This window comes from Salvelinus namaycush, chromosome 8 (assembly GCF_016432855.1).
Source record: "Salvelinus namaycush isolate Seneca chromosome 8, SaNama_1.0, whole genome shotgun sequence".
NCBI classification, from domain to species: Eukaryota; Metazoa; Chordata; class Actinopteri; order Salmoniformes; family Salmonidae; genus Salvelinus; species Salvelinus namaycush.
The window spans coordinates 63,442,751-63,464,057 of record NC_052314.1 but is presented as its reverse complement, the minus strand read 5'-3'; the positions used below and the strand labels follow the sequence as shown (position 1 = coordinate 63,464,057).

At 41.4% G+C, this 21,307-nt stretch overlaps 1 protein-coding gene across 1 annotated transcript in view; it reads left to right on the top strand.

The window, feature by feature from the left end:
* The first annotated feature begins 593 nt into the window (after window positions 1–593).
* The window catches only part of LOC120053050 (rho GTPase-activating protein 10-like), a 63,893-nt gene continuing 43,179 nt past the window's right edge, over window positions 594–21,307 (top strand). Inside the window, exon 1 of the mRNA XM_039000301.1 lies at window positions 594–1,224. Within this exon, the coding sequence (XP_038856229.1) occupies window positions 1,071–1,224 (154 nt within the window). The 5' untranslated portion in view covers window positions 594–1,070. The remainder of the gene's footprint in view (window positions 1,225–21,307) is intronic.

Below are 21,307 nucleotides of genomic sequence, written 5' to 3'. Positions count from 1 at the left end.
CTAGATGGAAGACAATGTCTCAAGTAGTTGAACATGTTTACTCTAACCTCGTGAACGTGACAAACTGACACGTCTTCATTTTTGTCAAAAACAACTTTATATCGAAGAAGTCCCTTTGATTTGACAGCCTGAACATGCGCAGTTTGGCGCGAAACGGCCGTTATACCCGATGACGCGTTCTACTCATGAGTTTAGCTGGCCTACAAAGCGTGATCGGGGATTTCTATTGATGTAGCAGTTTCTGCCTATCTTTATACTGTACTGTCTAGGTAAAATAAGAACTACGGCACATGTCCGCTGAGTAAATAAGTACGGGTAGGAACAAAGATATCTTCCATGTTTCCATTGTCTAAAGTTGTGGATGTTCTGAGTGAAGAAAATCAAATTAGAGCGTCTGAAATATTATAATAAAAAACAGTCACCGGCTAGATGTATTATAAGTATGTATTTTGTAGAAAATGTAAATATTTTACATTTGTTGGCAAATGTATGAATTGATCAGAAGGTGGGTGGAAGCCAATTGGATAAACGCCCTATCCCGCGTCAGGGGAGAAGGGCTTGAGCTCAACGCCTACTTGTCAAATAGGAGTTTCTCCTCTCGACTGTCAATTGAATGTCTATATTGGACGACGTGGACTACAACTTAGATTGACACAAGAATATACTGAGTTTTTCTGACCTAAATAATGGTTTGCTGTTACTCTTAAACAAGCTCTAACAAAATAGTTGCTAATTTAGGAATGCCATGCTCCTTTTCAACTACTAGTAACGTGCTAGCCAAGTTACTTCTTGAAATAGCTGTAGTTAGCAATTCAGCCAACACGTTATGATTTGGGAACACTAGCTAGCAAAACGTAGCTAACGTTTGCTAGCTAACGAGTTAGAGGACAGCACAAGCTAGTTGCTCACCCTAAAAATCAGTTTTTAGTTGGTTAAAGATACTTTTTTCCCGCTTGACACCAAGCAACTGGTTGTTGGTGGCTAACTAGTTAGCGCGTCGTTTTTATAAAGTAGTTTTACAGCTTCTTATGCTAGCTGGCTGACCTAGCCAACTAGCTAACGTTAAAGACATGGGATTACACCCGTTGGAGTTTAGCGAATGCTACCTGGACAGTCCCGTTTTCAGGGAGAAAATAAAGGCACACGAGGCAGAGTTGGACAAAACCAACAGATTTATCAAGGAACTCTACAAGGATGGAAAGAATCTCATCAATGCCACAAAACGTGAGTTTCTGAAGTTGAGTTTATTGCCCTGGAATGGTTAAATTGAGTTGCTGACTATCTGGCTAGTTGACAGGTCTCTCCCTATGCAGTCTCAAGTTTGCCTCTTGGACTGTGCAAGCTATATGGTTAAGGTTATAACGTCATGGCTCACTCTTTGCTTGCAACTAGCTGTATCCAATCGCCCTAAACTTTGTTTATAGCTACCAAAAGTTTGTTTCTCTAAACAGCTGTGTTCAACATTTTGTTTATGAACCAGTAGTCAGTTCTGGAAACAATGCCTTCATTATTCAATAAACTGGAACACATTGCTGACAGGTCTGTCAACCCAATTTGTTGTGCATGAACTTGCAAAATCCCCAGATGTTAACATTCACCCATTGTCTAGAGGCCAGAACACAATTCATGTGTAGTACTTTGCAAAAATGAAAAGGGTTTTCATTGAAAGAATTGAGGCAATAACCTATCCAAATAACTTAGGTGTGTGACAAGGTTTGAAACATAAGTCGCTGTCATCATGGATTGATTTGTGAGCACACCTTCACCTGGGCAAATATCATAATCTCATGCACTCTAGCCCAGTGGGTTGGGTCTGTCAAATTGGTCCGGTGCCTTGTAAACTCTGGTGTTATTTGTCACATCCACCGAATACAACAGGTGTAGACCTTACTGTAAAATACTTATTTACAAGCCCTTAACCAACAATGCAGTTCAAGAAATATACACTGCTCAAAAAAATAAAGGGAACACTTAAACAACACAATGTAACTCCAAGTCAATCACACTTCTGTGAAATCAAACTGTCCACTTAGGAAGCAACACTGATTGACAATAAATTTCACATGCTGTTGTGCAAATGGAATAGACAAAAGGGGGAAATTATAGGCAATTAGCAAGACACCCCCAATAAAGGAGTGATTCTGCAGGTGGTGACCACAGACCACTTCCCAGTTCCTATGCTTCCTGGGTGATGTTTTGGTCACTTTTGAATGCTGGCGGTGCTTTCACTCTAGTGGTAGCATGAGACGGAGTCTACAACCCACACAAGTGGCTCAGGTAGTGCAGTTCAAATGTGCATTGATGTGCATTGATGTGCCATCCTGGATGAGCTGCACAACCTGAGCCACTTGTGTGGGTTGTAGACTCCGTCTCATGCTACCACTAGAGTGAGAGCACCGCCAGCATTCAAAAGTGACCAAAACACCAGCCAGGAAGCATAGGAACTGAGAAGTGGTCTGTGGTCACCACCTGCAGAATCACTCCTTTATTGGGGGTGTCTTGCTAATTGCCTATAATTTCCACCTTTTGTCTATTCCATTTGCACAACAGCATGTGAAATGTATTGTCAATCAGTGTTGCTTCCTAAGTGGACAGTTTGATTTCACAGAAGTGTGATTGACTTGGAGTTACATTGTGTTGTTTAAGTGTTCCCTTTATTTTTTTGAGCAGTGTAGTTATATTTATTAAATAAACTTAACACAATAAAATAAGGCTATATACAGGGGGTACCGGTACAGAGTCAACGTGCAGGGGTACAGGTTAGTTGAGGCAATCAGCTACTTGTTCATTGCTGGAACAAAGCCCTGAAGACACCACTGATATCTGTCATGCAAACCGGTTAACTTAATTTAGTCACTGATGTTAGCTGATTTAACTATATTGCTTTAGAGTGCAACTGTTGCAGTACTGTAGGAGGGTACTGCTTTTAGCCCACTGCAAGCCTCTGAGGTTTCCTTGTCATTCATAAGTCAAGGATTTCTAGCAAGGCATGCCAATGCGTTTTTCATTACACTCGAAAGTACACCAGTGTTTTATATCTCCTTTTTCTAGGTGCAAAGAGATTGCATGTTCCATTTGGAAAAGCAAGAGAAGAAACAGAATATTTCTAAAAAATAAAGAGTAACGTGACTTTCAGACGGGCCTCTGTTTTGCAGGCCATTTTGGGAGTTATCAGGGACCAACATGTGCAGCGGAACTCTGGGGCAGCCTCAGACGGACTGTTTGGAATAGAACCACCTCTGTTATTCACATTGCATGTGAGCTTTAATACAATGCAGAGTAGTGTAGCTGTAGGTAGCCCACACAATTAGTTGTTCAGTCCAGGAGAGATTGCTTGCTTGCTTTGACAATTGATTGTCCCTTCCTAGTGTAACTGGTACTCTACTGGTCTCATTAGAAGCCAGTGATGAGCTTGTTAAGAGTTTATCGGTTCACTACAATCGGTGATGCAGCCCAGAATAGCTCAGGTCAACCTCTTAACCTTCAGTGCAGCGGACTAAAAATAGTGTTTCCGATGTTAATTTGCAGTAGGCCACACTCCCACTGTAAGAAAATAAACATTGAGTTGTCTGTTTAGGCAGTAAGGATGCCATCGGAGAGCTCTGCTGCTGCACTTCATAACTGTAACAATAACATATATTTGATGTACCCTAGGTCTATTGTTATTCCAAAGAATTGAAGGTTCTAGAATGGAAAGGTGAGCTTGTTTTCATAATGCAGGCAGCACACACCCTCTGCCTCCACATGGAGCATCACCCTGCTAGGCTCGCTCTCTGCAGGGGTCTCTGTGGATGCATGTGTGGCAGGCATTGTGTTGAAGTGGTCCTATCTTTTGCTAGGAACATCGGGCTCTAAAATCTTATTTTTCTCAGTTTTGTTTCTCCAGGTTTCCGCTTTCCTAGTTTTCGCTCTAAAAATAACACCTAAGTAACAACATCCAATTATTTTTCCAATAAAAATGTATTAAGTCCTCAATGCTTAAACCACACTTTGTAAATGACTTTGTAAAACATCCTATAGTAGGACCCGCTGGGGACAAATCTACCACTAACTGGGGTGAATGAAGTACTCCAACTGAAGTACTCCAAGTACTCCAAATGAAGTACTCCAACTGAACGCTCAATTCAGTTTGGACCATTATTGCAATGTTTTATTTCAATTGTACTAGTTTTATTTATTTATTCAATTGTACTAGTAGAGACTACTTTTGAGATCTGTGAAAAAATATAAGTAATTGATTATTTTCGGTGAAGTTACCTTCTATTGCAGGTGCGCACCAGCCAGAATGTTTTTTTTAATCAATGTTTCTGTAGCCCTTATGTTATTTCAGAATTTGCTAAACAAATGTCCACTGGATTGATGCAAATAATCATATCATTCTGCCAGAAAGGCATATGCTATGTTTTTAGTTAACATTTAATTGAAAAGGTTTTTGAGTCTTTCCATCTCTACCAGAAGACAGTTATCATTAGCCTCATTGCCTATAGTACACTGTGTAGCCGTTGGCATACGCGTGCAAAATGCAAATCACTGATTCAGTTTGTTCATGACTTATGATTAACTTGGGCAAATTAATACATGTTAAATACATTTAGTTTTCCTACTAAGTTAAACTTTTGGGTATTGTTGAAGTCTGGATTCTGAGTAGGCCCCTAGTAACAGGCTGTCTTTGGAAGACATTTGTTGAGACCAAAGACCACAAGCAGAGCAGATTTAATATCCTACTTGATGAAAGGGGGATAGATACCTAGTTGTACAATTGAATGCCTTCAACTGAAATGTGTCTAACGCATTTAACCCAACCCCTTGGGTTGAACACAGGGGTGCGGGGGGCTGCCTTAATCGACATCCGTCTTCAGCGTGTGACAACCCCTTTAGAATGTCAAATCAGTGAATAGGCTGTTTCATTTCATGGAAATGAACAGAAATAGGCTAGGTTATTAGTGTTGTAGAAGTCTACCAAATCATGACATTACTCAACTGCCAAGAGGCAGAGCAAAACGGCAGCAGGTAGCCTAGAGGTTAAAGGTGTTGGGCCAGTAACAAAGGTTGCTGGCTTGAATCCCCGAGCTGACTCGGTGAAACATCTGTAGATGTCCTGTTGAGCAAGGCGTTTAACCCTAATTGCTCCTATAATTCAACCAGGATAAGGGCGTCTGCTAAATGACAAACGATTTATAAAAAATAAAAACTCATGTGGCAGGCAGTTGGCTGTGCATCAACTTTGACTTGTAGGCCAAGCCTATTTCCTAATGTGCTTACTGTATATGGCTGCTCTACACTATAGCCTTAGCCTAGTTAGCTAGCTAGACACGTGATTGTAGTTGATACAAAGTGGGTTGAACAGAGGGTCAAGATCATCTTTGTCTGAGATCAAGAACAGCGTTTATTTTAGGTAGCAGTGTGTACCTGGTTTTATTACCTTATTAAGCGATAAATAAGATGGGATTGGCGGAGTCTGTGCCCGTGTAAAGTGGCATGTGGTGTCTTTACTAGTCTCTTACACCTCTAAGCTGCTCCAGTATATACACTGTCAGCTTTGTGCACTCACTCACTTCTCTGCGTGAAGTCACAGCCATGAGCCAGCGCCAAGTTCTCATTACATTAACTTCGAACAACTGTGTTTAAGACACAGCAGAGCATCTACTGACAGCTGCTAGGTCTCGTGAGACAAATACATCATTGTAGTTGTTGGTTAGCAAGCTAGCATTTTTTTTTTATTGTTGCCATGTTAGCATTGATATGAAATGTCTATTCTTGACGATTTGACACAACTAGCTGAAATGAGTCACTTACGATTCACCACATGGCAGTTTCTCGTCATTGTTGGTAGCTATCTGGCCATCCAGAATCGCAACAACTCAAACTTCTGCCCCATTGAAGAGTGTGCATCGTTTTTGTGACGTTGTCAGCTAACCCATCTATAGTCCCTCACTAGCTGTGTTTCCATTAACTTTTCCAGTTTCCATTTAATTTGTTTGTTGTTGATGACATTTAAAAAGTTTGCATAGAAAATAGATGTGACAATTGCCTGCTAGGGTGAGATTCCATTTAACTATCTTGTCTGTTGATTAAAAACAGCTGGACGTAATGACATGACACCTTTATAAAAAAAAATATAAAAAAATCTCACAAGAACCAATTTTCAAATAAATGCACTGGTTGAAGTGTTCCATTACACATTTAGGCAAATTGCGCATTAATAAGTTCTCATATCTGCCGTTTTTAGTTTAAAAAAAAAATATATTTGCGACATTGCTTTTGTCGAATATACCATGGTCAATGGAAACCTGCCAACAGTCTGAGATCAGAGTAAAATGTCTCAGCAATTGGCTGTACTTGTTTGACCTTTTTATCTGCCCTTTAGCCTCTTTGCTTTTTTGGTTGACAAGAAAAAAGGCGTGGCTGGGATTCAGTGAGATCGTCATTTATCACTATTGAAATCTGACCGGAGGAATTGAATCGGGCTCTCTATGGCATATAATCCTCACGGCATGTGAGCCTCCCATCGGCTTCATGGCAACATTAAAAGCTATTTTGTGAAAGGGCAGATTCAGCATTATGCTAATCTTCAGTAAACATCCAGAGATTTGGTGTCACTGCCTGTAAATATCATGTGATGAACTGTAGCCTGGTCCCAGATCTGTAGGAGTTGGCTATACAGCACAAACAGATCTGAAACCAGGCTAGATGAAGGCTGAGGTTTGAATAAGGTAGGGACTAGGGATGAGGAATGTTGCGCTGTCTCTTGGGCCAGTCACTGCTGTAGGATCTTCAAGAGCAAGACCCAGGGAATTCCACAAGTTCCAAGTTACTCTGGTCCAGCTTTGGCCCTAGGCCGCTCTTTTCAGTCCTACGCCTGAGGGGATGTCCCGCAACGGCAAGTCCTAGATTTTTTGGGGGGAAGGAAACGTGCAAACAGGGCCTTTGGCCAGGGAGCTAGCCTGTGACATGGAAGTGCCCACTAGAGGAGGGACAGGCCAGAGGATGTGCTCCTGTTTCAAGAGTGGTTTCCATAGGAAGTCTGCCCGCTCCTTACCCCCTGTTACCCAACCCCAACTCAACATGTCAGTCACTTTTTTATTTTTTTACCCTTCATTATGTTAGGGTTTAGTCTCTCTCATTGGTCATAATTGAGAATGTCTGCTTTTCAAAGAACCTCCTGAAATCTTCATGGGAGCTTTGTCTTGTGAGAAGTATTACCCACTAAAACTCATTCTTGATTTCTGATAATGGTATCTTCTATTAGGGCTGGATGATATCTAATTAATGTTTTAGCACAATGTTCCAAATGCCTGTATGGCAAGAATCAAGGTTATTTGTTTGAATTTTTATGGGGGTTTGTCTTTTTGGTCTCTTTCGCTCCTTCACTGCTGTGTGCACTGTGTACCTTCCCACTCACACACCAAGCACCTCCCCTGCCACACAACAATGAAAGAGCATATTCTTCCTCTCTGACAACAAGCAGTTTCAACTCTCTATTTGCATTTCAGATTTTGTCCAACATAATCAGTCATATGGAAACTGAAACACAAGACATTATTTTACTGTAATAGAGGAGAACTTAAACTTTAAGGCCCTTTTTATGTCTCAACTCCCAAAATGTTGAGCAGACACTACTAAAATGGGGTGTGTCAATGAACATGATTTTGGAAAATGATGCTCAGTTTGTCGCACGCAGCATTGTGGTACCGCTAGCAGCATTTTAGACAGACTTATGCCTTCTAGATAAGCGTAGAAAGACATTTATATAAGGCATTGGCAACTCGTTCTCATTCAGCGAAATGAGCATCTTATCCAGGTAAGCCTGTTCACTTTGTTTAGATCAAGTGGCTATGTTAGGAGGGTGTATTCATAACAGTTATACCTTGTTAGCAAACAAATAGATCCAAGTTGGCAAGACTTTAAATATAAAGATTAGCTGGCTACTCACTAGCACAGGGGTAGGCAACCCTAGTCCTGGAGTGCTGCAGACACTTCATGTTTTTGATTAAACTAACCCTAAAGACCAGGTCGGTTGAATTTAGACAATCGCTGAACTGATCAATTTGGTCAGGTGCAGTGGTGTAAAGTACTTAAGTAAAAATTATTTTAAGTACTACTTAAGAAGTTTTTGGGGGTATTTTATATTTTTGACTACATTCCTAAAGAAAATGATTCACTTTTTACACCATACATTTTCCCAGACACAAAAGTACTAGTTACAATTTGAATGCTTAGCAGGACAGGGAAAAAGGTCCAATTCACACACTTATCAAGAGAACGTCTCTGGTCATCCCTACTTCCTCTAATCTGGTGGACTCATTTAAACACAATTTACAAAGGAAGCATTTATGTTGGCGTGTGCCCCTGGCTGTAAAAATAAAATTATAAAGGAAATTGTATCAAAAGCTATACATTTGATGTATAGCTGTTACTTTTTACTTTCACTCAACTATGACAATTGAGCACTTTTCCACCTCTGGTCAGGTGTGGTGCCTAGTTGGAACAAAATCTGTCAGTACCTGTGGCACTCCAGGAACAGGGTTGCGCAGGTGGGCTTATGTTTGAGATGTGTTCATATTTTATAATGGCTGCTACCAGAAGTTGGTCATTGGTGGTTGTGTATGGTTCTGGTAAATTTAGTAACAAAGGGCATTTTCATAGATAAACTTGAACCAGAGCAGTGATTATTGCAAAAAGCACTTTAAACTGTTTTTATAAAATAATGTAATTATTAGTGGGTCTTAAGGTTGAAGGCTTATATTTTGCCTAGGTATAATTTAACAAACCCTAAATGCATAGATTATCCCAGGCTGTTTGAAATGCAGTGCATTGAGCATTAATTGTGCATCAAAGCTTACTTGGAGAACAAAAAAATATATATATATTGTGAATAGCCCATAACTTTGAAAATATCAAGATATACACTGAGTGTCATGGAAAAGAGACTTTATTTTATTGATGTCACTTGTTAAATCCACTTCAATCAGTGTAAATGAACGGGAGGATACCTGTTTAAATAAGGATTTTTAAGCCATGAGACATGGATTGTGTGTGTGCCATTCAGCGGGTGAATGGGCAAGACCAAAATATAAGTGCCTTTTGAAAGGGGTATGGTAGTAGGTGCCAGGCGCACCGGTTTGAGTGTCAAGAACTGCAACTCTGCTGGGTTTTTCATGCTCAACAGTTTCCCGTGTGTCAATGGTCCCCCACCCAAAGGACATCCAGCCAACTTGACAACTGTGGGAAGCATTGGAGTCAACATGGGCCAGCATCCCTGTGGAATGCATTTTGAGGCTGTTCTGAGGGCAAAAGGGGGTACAACTCAATATTAGGAAGGTGTTCCTAATGTTTTGTACACTTAGTGCAGGGGTGCCCAACCCTCTTCCTGGAGATCTACTGTCCTGTAGGTTCAGTCAACCCTAATTTAGCATATCTGATTCAGCCAGTTAAGATCTTGTTGAGCAGCTAATTAGTAGAATCAGGTGTGTTAAATTAAGGTTGGACTGAACCCACAGGACGGTAGATATCCAGGAAGAGGGTTGGGCAGGCCTTACTTACTGTATATCATGAATCGCCCATTAGTTATGATTTTTACACCATATCGCCCAGCCCTACCTCATATTCCTCTTTATATTTTTTTAGATGAGGACATTGAGGAAGGAAGTATAAAGCTGTCATGTGAAACTAAACCAGGCAATCAGTTTGTGGTGATGTGATGGGCGGGCTGTGTTCAGTCCACCATGGCAACAGCTTGACTTCCTCTGGTCAACTGATGACCACTCACAAATTAAGATGTTTTGTCTTTTCCTTCCCCTACATAATTTCCCCTGTAAAAATCAACAAGCCAAGAGGTTTTGCAGCTTTTGCTGGGTGTTGGCAGGCAGGCCAGAGTGAGTGTACGGCCATGATTCGGTCTGGCAAGCTGCTCTGGCTCGCTCCCCTATAATCGTATTACTGATTCCGCCAAAGAGCCACATCACAATCTTTCATTAAAATCACATTAACACAGACGTGATGTCATGCAGGAGGAACTTTTTCCATCCGTCTAGTGCTGTTCTAAACGAAACACGAGGTTATTTTATGAAACTGATACCAGAGTACATTACCTGGGTTTGATCATGGTCATGACACTCAGGAGTCCCTTTCATTTTGCAGGTGTTTCAGTTTGCTGAAGGCTCCACCCTCCTTCCCTTGGGGGGCTCTGAACTCCTCTACCTTTTTTTGATGAATTGATTAAAACCAGTGTTTCAAATGCCTGACTCTGAAGGTTACCTTCAGGGTAAAACCAGATGGGCCATATCCGCTTGAAGCCTCTCGCATTAAAAAAAATGCAGAGGTCTAGATATGTGGACACAAGGACAGGGAATTCTCACTCAGCCGATGCAACTAGTTTGACCAGTCAGAGTGAAAGCTAGAGTTCTCAGATGAAGATCCTGCCGTAGTTGTCTATTGGATGTACAGGGGCTGGGAGACAAAAGTAACTCCCAAGGAGCTCCTGGAATTCTTTGATAAATTACTCTACTGATTTTTGTTTTGTTTTTTTGTTGACATGTTTTGATGTTGAAGAACCCTGAGGGTAGAAATGAGGTAATGCTGCTGTTGTCATGAAGGGTAATACCATGGAAGATAGACGGGGGGGGGGGGGAACTAAACTCTAAACAAACTAGAGAGAGGGGGAACGAGGGTGGCCTCCAGAGAGGAAAATGGTTGTGCCTGTGAGTGGAACGGAGTAGAGCAGAGTGTGGCTTCTGACTGGAAAGATGGGCGAGTGGAACAGGAAGGATTGGGAAAGGCATGGCCGTGTAAACAGTTCATTGGCCCGTGAGGCCCTGGGCCCAGCCGCTCTCTAGCTCTGCCTGCTGAGAACGGCAGACCCAAGTGGCACATCAGATAAGCTGGTTAACTCCTCGATCCTGTTTGTAGTATACCCCTCTGTAGTAATCATAACAAAGTGCTCACAATGAACACAGCGTGCACTTTGTTGATAATTTACAACTAAATGTCAATGACTCTTCTACAGGAAAAACATCTGATCCAAACAGGTATTTTAATGTATCAGTGGAGTAAGATTTGTGTTTGCTTTGGCTGTTCTAGTTGCTATTGTTTTGATACTTTCTACCCAAAAGGGTAAAGGAGTTGGGCTTTACTCTGTCTACTACAAGGACTAGACTAGTGGATAGTTATTTTTAAGTTGGTAGAGTTTAGAAAGTACAGTAGTTTGATTAGGCTGCAGCTACACAGTGGGCCAACCATTACAGTATCCAAAAGCTAGCTTACTTGGGAATACCGTCTCAGGAAATTCAGCTTTGCAAAATTTCATGAATACATCTACTATGTCTGTGAGGCAAATGTATTAATGATTCACCCGCCCTGCTACAGTCTGAGGTTAGGTCACTTAAACACTTAAGATGCACTGAGCTATTTTTCAGCTTCGCCACCACCCTCCCCAGTTTCACTAGGCTGCTTATGTTTGCCACTCCTCCTTCAGAACAGCTGTGCATGGAGTGAGTCGCATTAGCAATCCAGGAAACTTTCAAAGGATGCGTAAAAACGCATATTAGTCCTACTAGCTTGTAGCTTGTCATGGCTTCATTGAATTCACTATGGGACTTTACGGGGTATTTGTGTCCGGACCTGAACTGGATTGGTTGGTGTGGTTATATTAACTCTGCTGCTCTGAGGGAAAACCATCACGTCATGAGCAACATGTTGTACACTAGTGTGGTACTGAAGGTCCAGCACAAACATGTGTAACCGGTTGCAGTGCGCTGTAGGGTGGGGTTGAATGAAGCATGAATACGCAGTCGGGATTATGCTGCTGAATGTTTATTAAGTGTAGGGCTGGGTGATATGGCCGGAATATTACATCACGGTTTTTTTAGTTGTTGAATAATACAAGTTATACATTTGCTTCATGAGTAGTGAGTGATCCTAGGGTGGCATCACATACATTCAGTCTTTCTCCATTCTGATTTGTTTTATACTGTTCAATTCAACTTCAACCACAAATTTATTTTATCATTTCTGCATTTCCTGCACTCCATTGTAGTGGTGGAAAAAGTACCCAATTGTCATACTTGAGTAAATGTATGTTAATAGAAAATGACTCAAGTGAAAGTCAGAGTAAAATACTACTTGAGTAAAAGTCAAAGTATTTGTTTTTAAATATATTTAATTATCAAAAGTAAATGTAATTGATCAAATGTACTTAAATGTACTTTAATTTTAAATGTCAAATTCCTTATATTAAGCAAAACAGATGGCACCATTCTTTCTTTTTTTTTTAAATTTATGGATAGCCAGGGGCACACTCCAACAGTGAATAATTTACAAACAAAGCATTTGTGTTTAGTGAGTCCTCCAGACCAGAGGCAGCAGATGACCAGGGATGTTCTCTTGATAAGTGTGTGAATTGGACAATTTTCTTGTCCTGCTAAGCATTCAAAATGTAACAAGTACTTTTAGGCGTCAGGGGAAATGTATGGCGTAAACAGTACATTATTTTCTTTAGACATGTAGTGAAGTAAAAGTTGTTAAATGGTAAAGTACAGATGCCAAAAAAAATGACAAGTACTTTACACCACTGCTCAATTGAGAGAATTTCCACACTGCCACGTAGGGCTGCACGATATGTGCAGATCTAGGACTTATTTTTCACCAAATGTTGCAATTGCGATTTGACTTGAGAATTAGATAAACTGTTGGAATCACTGAAATAGAATGACTATTCTATAGTTAGAATGTAATAGTGGGCACTTTGAATACAGTGTTTGAGATGACAACGAATTCAAATGCTAGGAAGGAGTGACAGGGTAGGAACTTAAGTGTTTCCTGTAAGCTTTGGCTACATTGTATGTTTTCTCTTAGCTACTTCATGTAGCTAACATATTCTTGTTTTGCATATTCCTCTTTGATTTAGAAGATACTGTTGCACAAACATGCTGATTTAGGTCTATGCCATCACTGGTATTATCAGGCTATATAGCCAATTACATTTGCTCTGACTCAGTAGCCAGCTAACTAGCGATTAGCATTAGTGACTAACACAATTTAGGCCTAATTTGCTAAGAATAGACAACCTAGCTGTTTGCAGATGTGAGAAACTAATAGTTTAATTTATAGAACGCTTGTGAAAACGGCATCGCTATCAACATTGTTGCATGTGCTGCATTGACCATACAGACTGAACACAAGTGTCTCGTGGTCAAGGAACAACATGTGCTCCTTGAGTGACGGCAGGGCTAGGTCTGTGGGAAGTGGCAGAGGGAGTGGAGGGGGATGACTCGAGTAGCAAAGTGAAGAATAAAAATGTACGTTACACATGGCGTATCACATTTAACAGACCTAACATTCAAATACCGTTTATAGAAGGTAAAGTAAAAACTCAAATCGGTCCGTGCATCGATACTGGTAGATCGTTAAATACGGTATACTGCCCAGCTCTGTGTGAACACAAACATGCATCCATAGCACTTTGTTATATTCCACAGCACTTAAGCTACAGTAGAGCCTCTTTGAACATATCTCTTCCACTTTGTAGAGTCGGGTCTAGTCCTTATAAAGTGTAGGGCAATTTCTGTGTTCTCTTGACGACTACACCTAGATTTGAACAGCGCAGCCTTTAAAGAGTACCCGGCCTTTGATCTTCTAGACTGTATCTGACCAAGACCGAGGCCAGCAACAAACATTTAAAATGTCCCACCATTTGTACTTCAGTTGTCTTTCGCTCCAGGCTGGATGCTGATAGGTCAGTAATGCTGTACTGTAGACTAGAGCACCTCCTTGTTTTAATGTAACCAAAGAGGGAACCCTGGCTAGGAGGTGACGCTGTAGCACTCCATTGTCCCCACCCGGCTTAATAGACACACACACGGCAACAAGTGTTTGTCACATCGCTTGGCCCCTTCATGTTTTTCCTGTTAGAACTTGGCTCACAATATCAGATTTAATGGAAGGTCGTGGCATCATGACTCACACAGCCAAGCAGGGTCTCTGGTTTTTACACGGACAAGTGGTGGGGCTGGAAGTCGACAGTTCCCAGTTTAACTGAAATTATTTGCTAGTTTTTCTGAAACGCCTTGCCTTTTTAAAAGGCAGCATGGCTAGGACCAGGGACAAGATGTATTTTCCTTAGGTGGAAGTTCGGGTGTTTTGGTATTTGTTCTGTCACTGTAGGATAACAGTTATCTCTGGGATCTAATAAATACAGACCTCTTGCCTGTCACATTTGTTGTTGCTCCGCTGATGATATCTCATTGATGTGTGCCGGCAGCTGCTCTGTGCAATTGTCTTGAAGTTATACACCCCGTGATACCACCAAACATATGCGGTTGCCAGATTTGTTTTTCCACCATTTCGAGTACTACAAATGATGTAAGAATGCTATGGTGAAGGGTGTTATGTAATGGTTGAGCTAGCTGCTTTCTTCCTGTCTCTGCTAGTACCCACACCCTTCTGGGAGGGAAAGAGGAATATGAACGGAGGGAATGATTCAGTCAGTGACACCACTGTAGCTGTAACCAGAGTAAGAATCAATGGGACGGAGTCAAGGTGAGGACACACCACACATGGGGCTAATCAAGCCAATGTCAACTGAACTGTTGAATTCTAATGACATCACCCTCCCATGTGCATTCTCTTACTGTAAACTGTGTACCATGTCCTTGAACCCTCCCCCCTCACCAGAGAAAGCAGAGAGGAAACGGGACTTTCATGGAACAGTCCGCATGGAACAGTCCACATGGAATGGAAAGGAACAGGTCTGGAAAGTGTGAGAAACCAGTTGGCTGACCAAGTGGCCATTTTTAAGCACAGGGATATCTGAAGTACATCCATCCACACTACGCCCTTTGTGCCCTACTATACTTTATGTCATGATAGTAGAACTTGAGATCATTATCATATCTAGAATTCAGTGTGGCCCACTTGGCTCATGTCTATCTCCCTCCACAGTGTCTTCCTCTGCTCAGCTGAGTACTTATCTGTTAAAGAATGCATCATTTTTTTACGGCTGTCCTTTGAACCTTTTTTAAAGGAACGCTTGCATGGGGAAGCATACACTTCTTTGGGATGTCATATCACATTATCCTATAGCCTATAATGGCCAAGGGCTGTCTTCCCCCACCAAACCATGTATTCTGTTAGTTAGCCTTCAGTGTCAGAGCGGCAGAAAAGACAAAGTTTAAAGGAATGTTTTCAATGCTTGGGCATCATATTACGTTAGCCTATTCTGTCAAAACCATGAGCTGTCTTCCCAACCACAAATTCAGATTTCTCCCAGTGACGTCAATAAATGAATTTAACACTGAATCAAGTGATTTCTCACTGCTGATGTGACACTGCTGTAACAATGGCACCCTGACTTCTCCAGATAGTGTAGGCTGTGGAGACTTTAACTTACGTTGTCGTGGCATGTTGTCAACATGTTTTCCTACATTAGTTAAAGGTGTTGGGGAGGAAAGGTTCAACTGTATCCAGAATGCAGTTTTTACACAATAGAGGGAAACCTCCAGATTTGTTGTAGAGACTCCGCCGCTGTTTACGCCTAGGCCTGTTATCTGGTAAGGGCTGCCACATACAGATGGGAGGCTTCACATGGTGTCCTAGTGTTTGATTTGCTTCAGGTTGCACAAATGAAGCACTCGTTTAAAACCGCATCACCATGGCGTTGACATTTAGCCTAAGCCAGTTGAGCTAGCCAACCGGAGCTAAAGTACCTCGAGGAGCACATAATGTTGGCTAACAAAACAGATATACTGTAGCAATACCATGTTAATGAGGTGTGTCTATTGCATATGTCAAAAGGTAATTAGACACTGGCTCTGTTAGGTAGAATATCTCTTCATATATCCCTGGGGCTGAGACAAACACTGGCTCTGTTGCTTGTTGTGAATCTGGATCATCCTGTGCAACAGACAGCCACAGCACTGATGCCCGCTGTGGCACTGGCAGACTGGTCTAGCAACAGGTTAGTTAGGCTATCTGGATGGAATGCCCTCGGTGGGAGCTGGGAGTGACTAAGGATGAAAGCTGGTCAAACTAATCAGTGGGAACCTGATTATAAGGTGGTAATTCTGCTCAATGGGAGAGAGGAAGGACTGGCCATATTCAGAGGTCTGGATCCTTCTAAGTGGTTTGGACTCACTCCGGAGTGCCACAGTTGCTAGAAAGCTAATTGCTATGTTCAGCAGGGTATGTTTGCTAACAAAATAATGACCTGTCTGACTTGTTGGCCTGGCCATACCTCTGTTTTGACAACACTGCATCGAGGCTATTAACCCATACTTTACTACCACAGTTCATATGTACATCACTGGGTCTACTGGATGATCGACTTGTTAGTCTGTGTAGAAGTCTGCTAGAAGGCGATGTTCACTGTGTACAGGAGACAAACAAGGAGCCTCCAGATAAAATCGGCTGCTGAACCTGTTATTTAGCTTATTGTTATTTGATCTTAACGAATTGTAACTTTTGAGATTTGATCCTCTGTGTTGAAGTGTCTTTCTTGGTTGGTGGGTTTTGTCTGCAGCAGATGCTCAACCTGTGCCCTGGTGTGTTAGTAGTTAGGCACAAACAAGGCTGCAAAAATCTGTGGTCAGCTCTCGTTGAGCCTATCAGTCAGCTCATCTGAGGAAGGAAGCACACTGCTGCGGCTTTACATGCAATCATGTGTTTGTGTGCGAAGTGGTCTCTCCCCCTCCCTGTGTAATTTGCCTAGTTGTAGTCACCCACCCCAAGATGGGCTGTGATTGATTATTACTCCATCATAGAGGCAGTATTTTGGGATGTCTGTCACATTCCTCCTGACCCCACATCAGTGGTTAAACACTGGCATGAACACCACCAGTAAGGGAATTAGAGGACCTTTGGCATAGCAGGCTTGTGTCTAGGTGCTTATGAGTAGGCCTAACCATCCCATTATGTTTCTCTACTCAAGTGTCTGTTGTCCAAAGCAAGGCATGGATTGGGTCCAACTTGAGACGTCTCTAAGGATTTTAATTACGTCAGTCTAGGTGAGATAATTGACTTGGGCTTTTTTTTCCTGAGATGTTTCACTTTAAAATTTGTCAAACAAAAACCAGTAATTGCAAAGTTAACTGTACAACTCTGCACAAGGATTACTTGTCAATTTCCACTGAAACTCTTTCAAAAATGCATGTAGTTACAAACTTTGCATCTGCACTGTTCTTCATCTGCTCTGTTAAAGTAAATGCGTTTTTGTGTAATATTCAGTGGAAATTAGGGTTCGGCCATATCAAGAATTTCATATCGAAAAGCTACAGAAGCATATGAGGTCTAATCTTAAATGTCATTCATATACTCCACTTGTCTAATAAAGAAAATGTATAACATGCATTGAATGTTAATATTGCAAAACTATCAAAATATATGATCATACACAGGGAATGTGACCAATATTTACAGTAATATACAAACACAATACTAAATTAGATTTTTTTTTTAAACACAATTTGGACATTGACACTTAAAAACGGTTTCAAGTCAAGCTCCTCGTTAAGGCCATGAGACCGTGTTGGTACTGTGGATCCAGAAAGATTCCCTTTGAAGAAGTTTCTTCTCAATGTCCCCTCCCCAGCATGACATCTTGACCATTTCTATTCAATGTATCTCAGAACTAATAGGATGTCCAGCTTGTACAAAATGAGCAGCAACCAGAATTTTTTTAATTTAGCCTCACTGTCCATATATTGCTGCGGTGCTCACTGAGCCGTGTCTTAAGGCTTCTATAGGCTTTCCCTATAAGTCAGACCACATATTTAAAAATGGGTTTCAGTTGTGGGTCAGTATCAATGTACCAGTGCTTCCTGATGTCCTTTCTGTTTTCCATGAGTTTGCCTACAACTCCAGCACCTGCAGTAAGTACCTGGATGTGCGTATGTTCTTCAGCTTTTGTAGCTGTACAAATAATCCATCCAAAGGGCTTTGACTTCTCAAACATGTCAGAAAGCCAACACTATGATGCCCTGTCACCTTATTAATTGAGCCACTTACAAAGATTAACTAGCGAGTTGATGCAGAATTCTGTGTTTTTATGCCAGAAAGAAAATGAGAACGCATAAGTATCTTGCTGCGTTTTGTAAACACGTATGTTAAATGCTTTTTATTGGGTTCCCGAGTGGCACAGCGGTCTAAGGCACTGCATCTCAGTGCTAGAAGCGTCACTACAGACCCTGGTTCGATTCCAGGCTATATCACAACCGTCCGTGACTAGGAGTCCCGTTGTGCGCTGCCCTATTGGCCCAGCGTTGTTAGGGTTTGGCCAGGGTAGGCTGTCATTGTAAATAAGATATTTTGTATTTACCAAGTTACATAGTTAAAATAAAATATATTTCTGCTCTGCATCAGACTCATTTCATGCTCCAGTTGTACTTTCCACTCGGATAAGAATTCACAAACGGACATTCTATCAGCAGATGGCGCTCTGACTGTGTAGCTACTTTTCTCCTGTACTTTTCTCGATGTAGCCAGCCTACTTTTCTCTGGTAAAATGAAAGAACTTTAAGCAAAACATTAGGAAATGTAGCTGGCTACATTCTTTCTATGATAAACATTAGAAATATAATGCCCATGCATAGTTGAACTAAATACCTTCATTATAAGCTCATTTACTTGTGGCTGCCAGCCAAATAATAGCTTTGCACAGCTGTCATCTGATGAAAATAGCTTGTTTTTCTTTCTGACGAATGTGTTCCGCTAATGTATTTTCTGCGAAGGAAAACTATAGATCCGTGTCCCTATTCAACCGGGGGTGCTGCAGGGGTCTGTTAATATAAGTGCCTTTTTTTTCTTTCTTTTTTCAATATCTTTTGAGTGTAGCTAGCAACAACATAATGTATTGTTTTATTATATACCTGTGGTACAGAAGAGGAGAATATCATCTTTCTAATGTCAACTTTATTTCTCAACTCCTAATATTGAGGAAATTACACTTGCTGGAGTATGACATAGGCTTTGAATAAGCACCCGCAGATTGGCTACCAGTGTGGCAAGTGCCACTGGCTGCTGGTAAGCTTTCCTAAATTGGACATACATTTTTGCCAACACATGGCTAGCCTTTGTTTAAACAGCAGCTCTTAGCGAAAATGTGTTTGGAGTTACCCTTCTAGCTATTAGGCTGTTAACTCTTCTAGTTATAATGGAGGCACGTCAAAATAATGAAACTATCTACTAAAATGTTAATTACGTCTCCTTGCCATTATCATTCACCTGATATTGATAAGATGACATGATTTTAAAAAAAATAAAAAATAAATGCTAACGAATGATGTGGGTCGCTGGTTTGCCCGCAGGGGGTCCGTGGGCAAGAATTTTGAAGACCCCTGGCCTATTGCTAATCTGTCATGGTTTGATAACAGCTCAGGAGTGCATTGGCTTGTACTTTACTTTCTGCATATATTAATGGGCCGTCATCACTTTACTTTTCTAAGAACGACCATTACATAACTTCACCAGTTTTTTTTTTTTTTTTTTTTTTTTTTTTTTAATTAAAGGAAAGAAGCTAGCTTCCTGCAGGTGCTATTTTAAAGCAGGCCAAACTCAAAGAGCAAGCGCTCGTAAACAATGCTGCTGCAGAGTGCAGAAAGCAACCGTGTTTCCTGTAGTAACTTGGACAACAAACGTACCAAGGTCTTAGCACTACATAAATGGTTTCCAAATGTGTGAAAATGTATTTACACATGTCAAAACTGAGTAGGTGGGGTTTCAGAATGTGGCTGTGTTCAAGAGTATCAAATCCATGCTGCATTGTGGGTAAATTGACTACCTGACTGATCTATATATGTGTATGCTAGTTATGATGCAAAATGTGTTGGTCAGTCAGCAGTTTTTTTAAAAATGTTGAACAAGCCCAATCATACAGTGGGTTAGCCAGCCTACATCAATTTCCTTGTGTCTAAGGTCCACACAGCTCTGAGATCAGTTTGGGGAGTTTACTTGCCTATTGATTGATACAAATACAGGCTTGGGGTCAGTCAGGCAGAGGTTAGGGCTAGGCACTTTATGCCAGTCATTGTGCTGAAGTCACATGATTAAGCTTTGGGTCTCGTCGTTATTATCCGCATGTATGAGTGACAATGTTATATTTTCTTGGGGTGGGTGTTGGCGAGCCGCTTAATTGGCAGGTTTATGGCTGTAGAGGAATTTGTTGACATGGCCCACGTTTTGTAAAAAATATTAGAGAAAGCCAGGGGAGCAAACTGTTATGAGGGTGATAGGCTGTGACTTGTTTAATGTGGCAATTCTCAACTTCTGTTTAAAGATTGACTTACAATCATTTGTAGATGTTAACGTAATCAATAGGCCCCAGTATTGAGTGAATACTGTGTTTGCGGAAGATACTCCAGACACTGACTCATGGCAATATGCAGGTTGACTTAAAAAGAAAAAATGTTAGTGTCGAGTCTTGTCCTGGAGGCAGAACTGAGCGATTTCCACTTAGGCCAGCTGCAAAGTCCAAATTTGCTATTGTAAAAATGTAAAAGGGCCCTCTAGTGGCGCAGCAGTCGAAGGCACTGCATCGCTGTGCTGAGGTGCCACTACAGCCTGGGGTTCGCTCTAGTGACTCCTTGTAACCAACGGGGCGCTTGCGAGCTCACTTCGGTCGTCAGTTGTGGCTGACTTCCGGGTCATGACAAAAAATGCTAACCTGCTGGTAATATAACTGTTAGAATATAAACACAGGCTTCCTACCTCCATTGTCAGTGAGAATCTGAGAGCCCCTGTATTCAAAACTCCCAGCTGATCCTCCCCAAAGAGCCCCAGCCAGCTGCCAAAGCTAATGATACTGCTCCTCTGGATACCAGTCATAGCTCCAGTCTTAAAATGACCCTGCTACATTCTCCCATGCTGTCCTTATGGGACTGTCATCAGTCCGAGATCCACACCGCTGGGAATATCTGTCTACACTGTTTAGAAAACAGTGCCTGGAAAACATGCCTGGAAAACGAACGCCCCGAAGTTCACTATAGTGCAGCGTGTGGGTTCCAGGCTAGGCTACATCCGAATGTGGTTCAGTTGTTGTTTAGCCCATCTCCTCTAGCGCATGGCCTAAACTATTATCCTAAAAAATAAATATTACGGTTTTCTTACACAACAAGCAGGTCAAGCGTAAAGGTTAGCCTATGTAGGCTAATATGTATGTTTGTAAATCAGTTGGCTCATTATAAACCCGTGGGCCAATACCCACCACACCCCCATAGTTAAACCAGGCCTATATAGGCTAATTTCTATAGGGACATATGCTTAATGTATTGCTCAAATGTATACACCTGTCACCATCAATGGACCAGTAGGCATTGTCTCT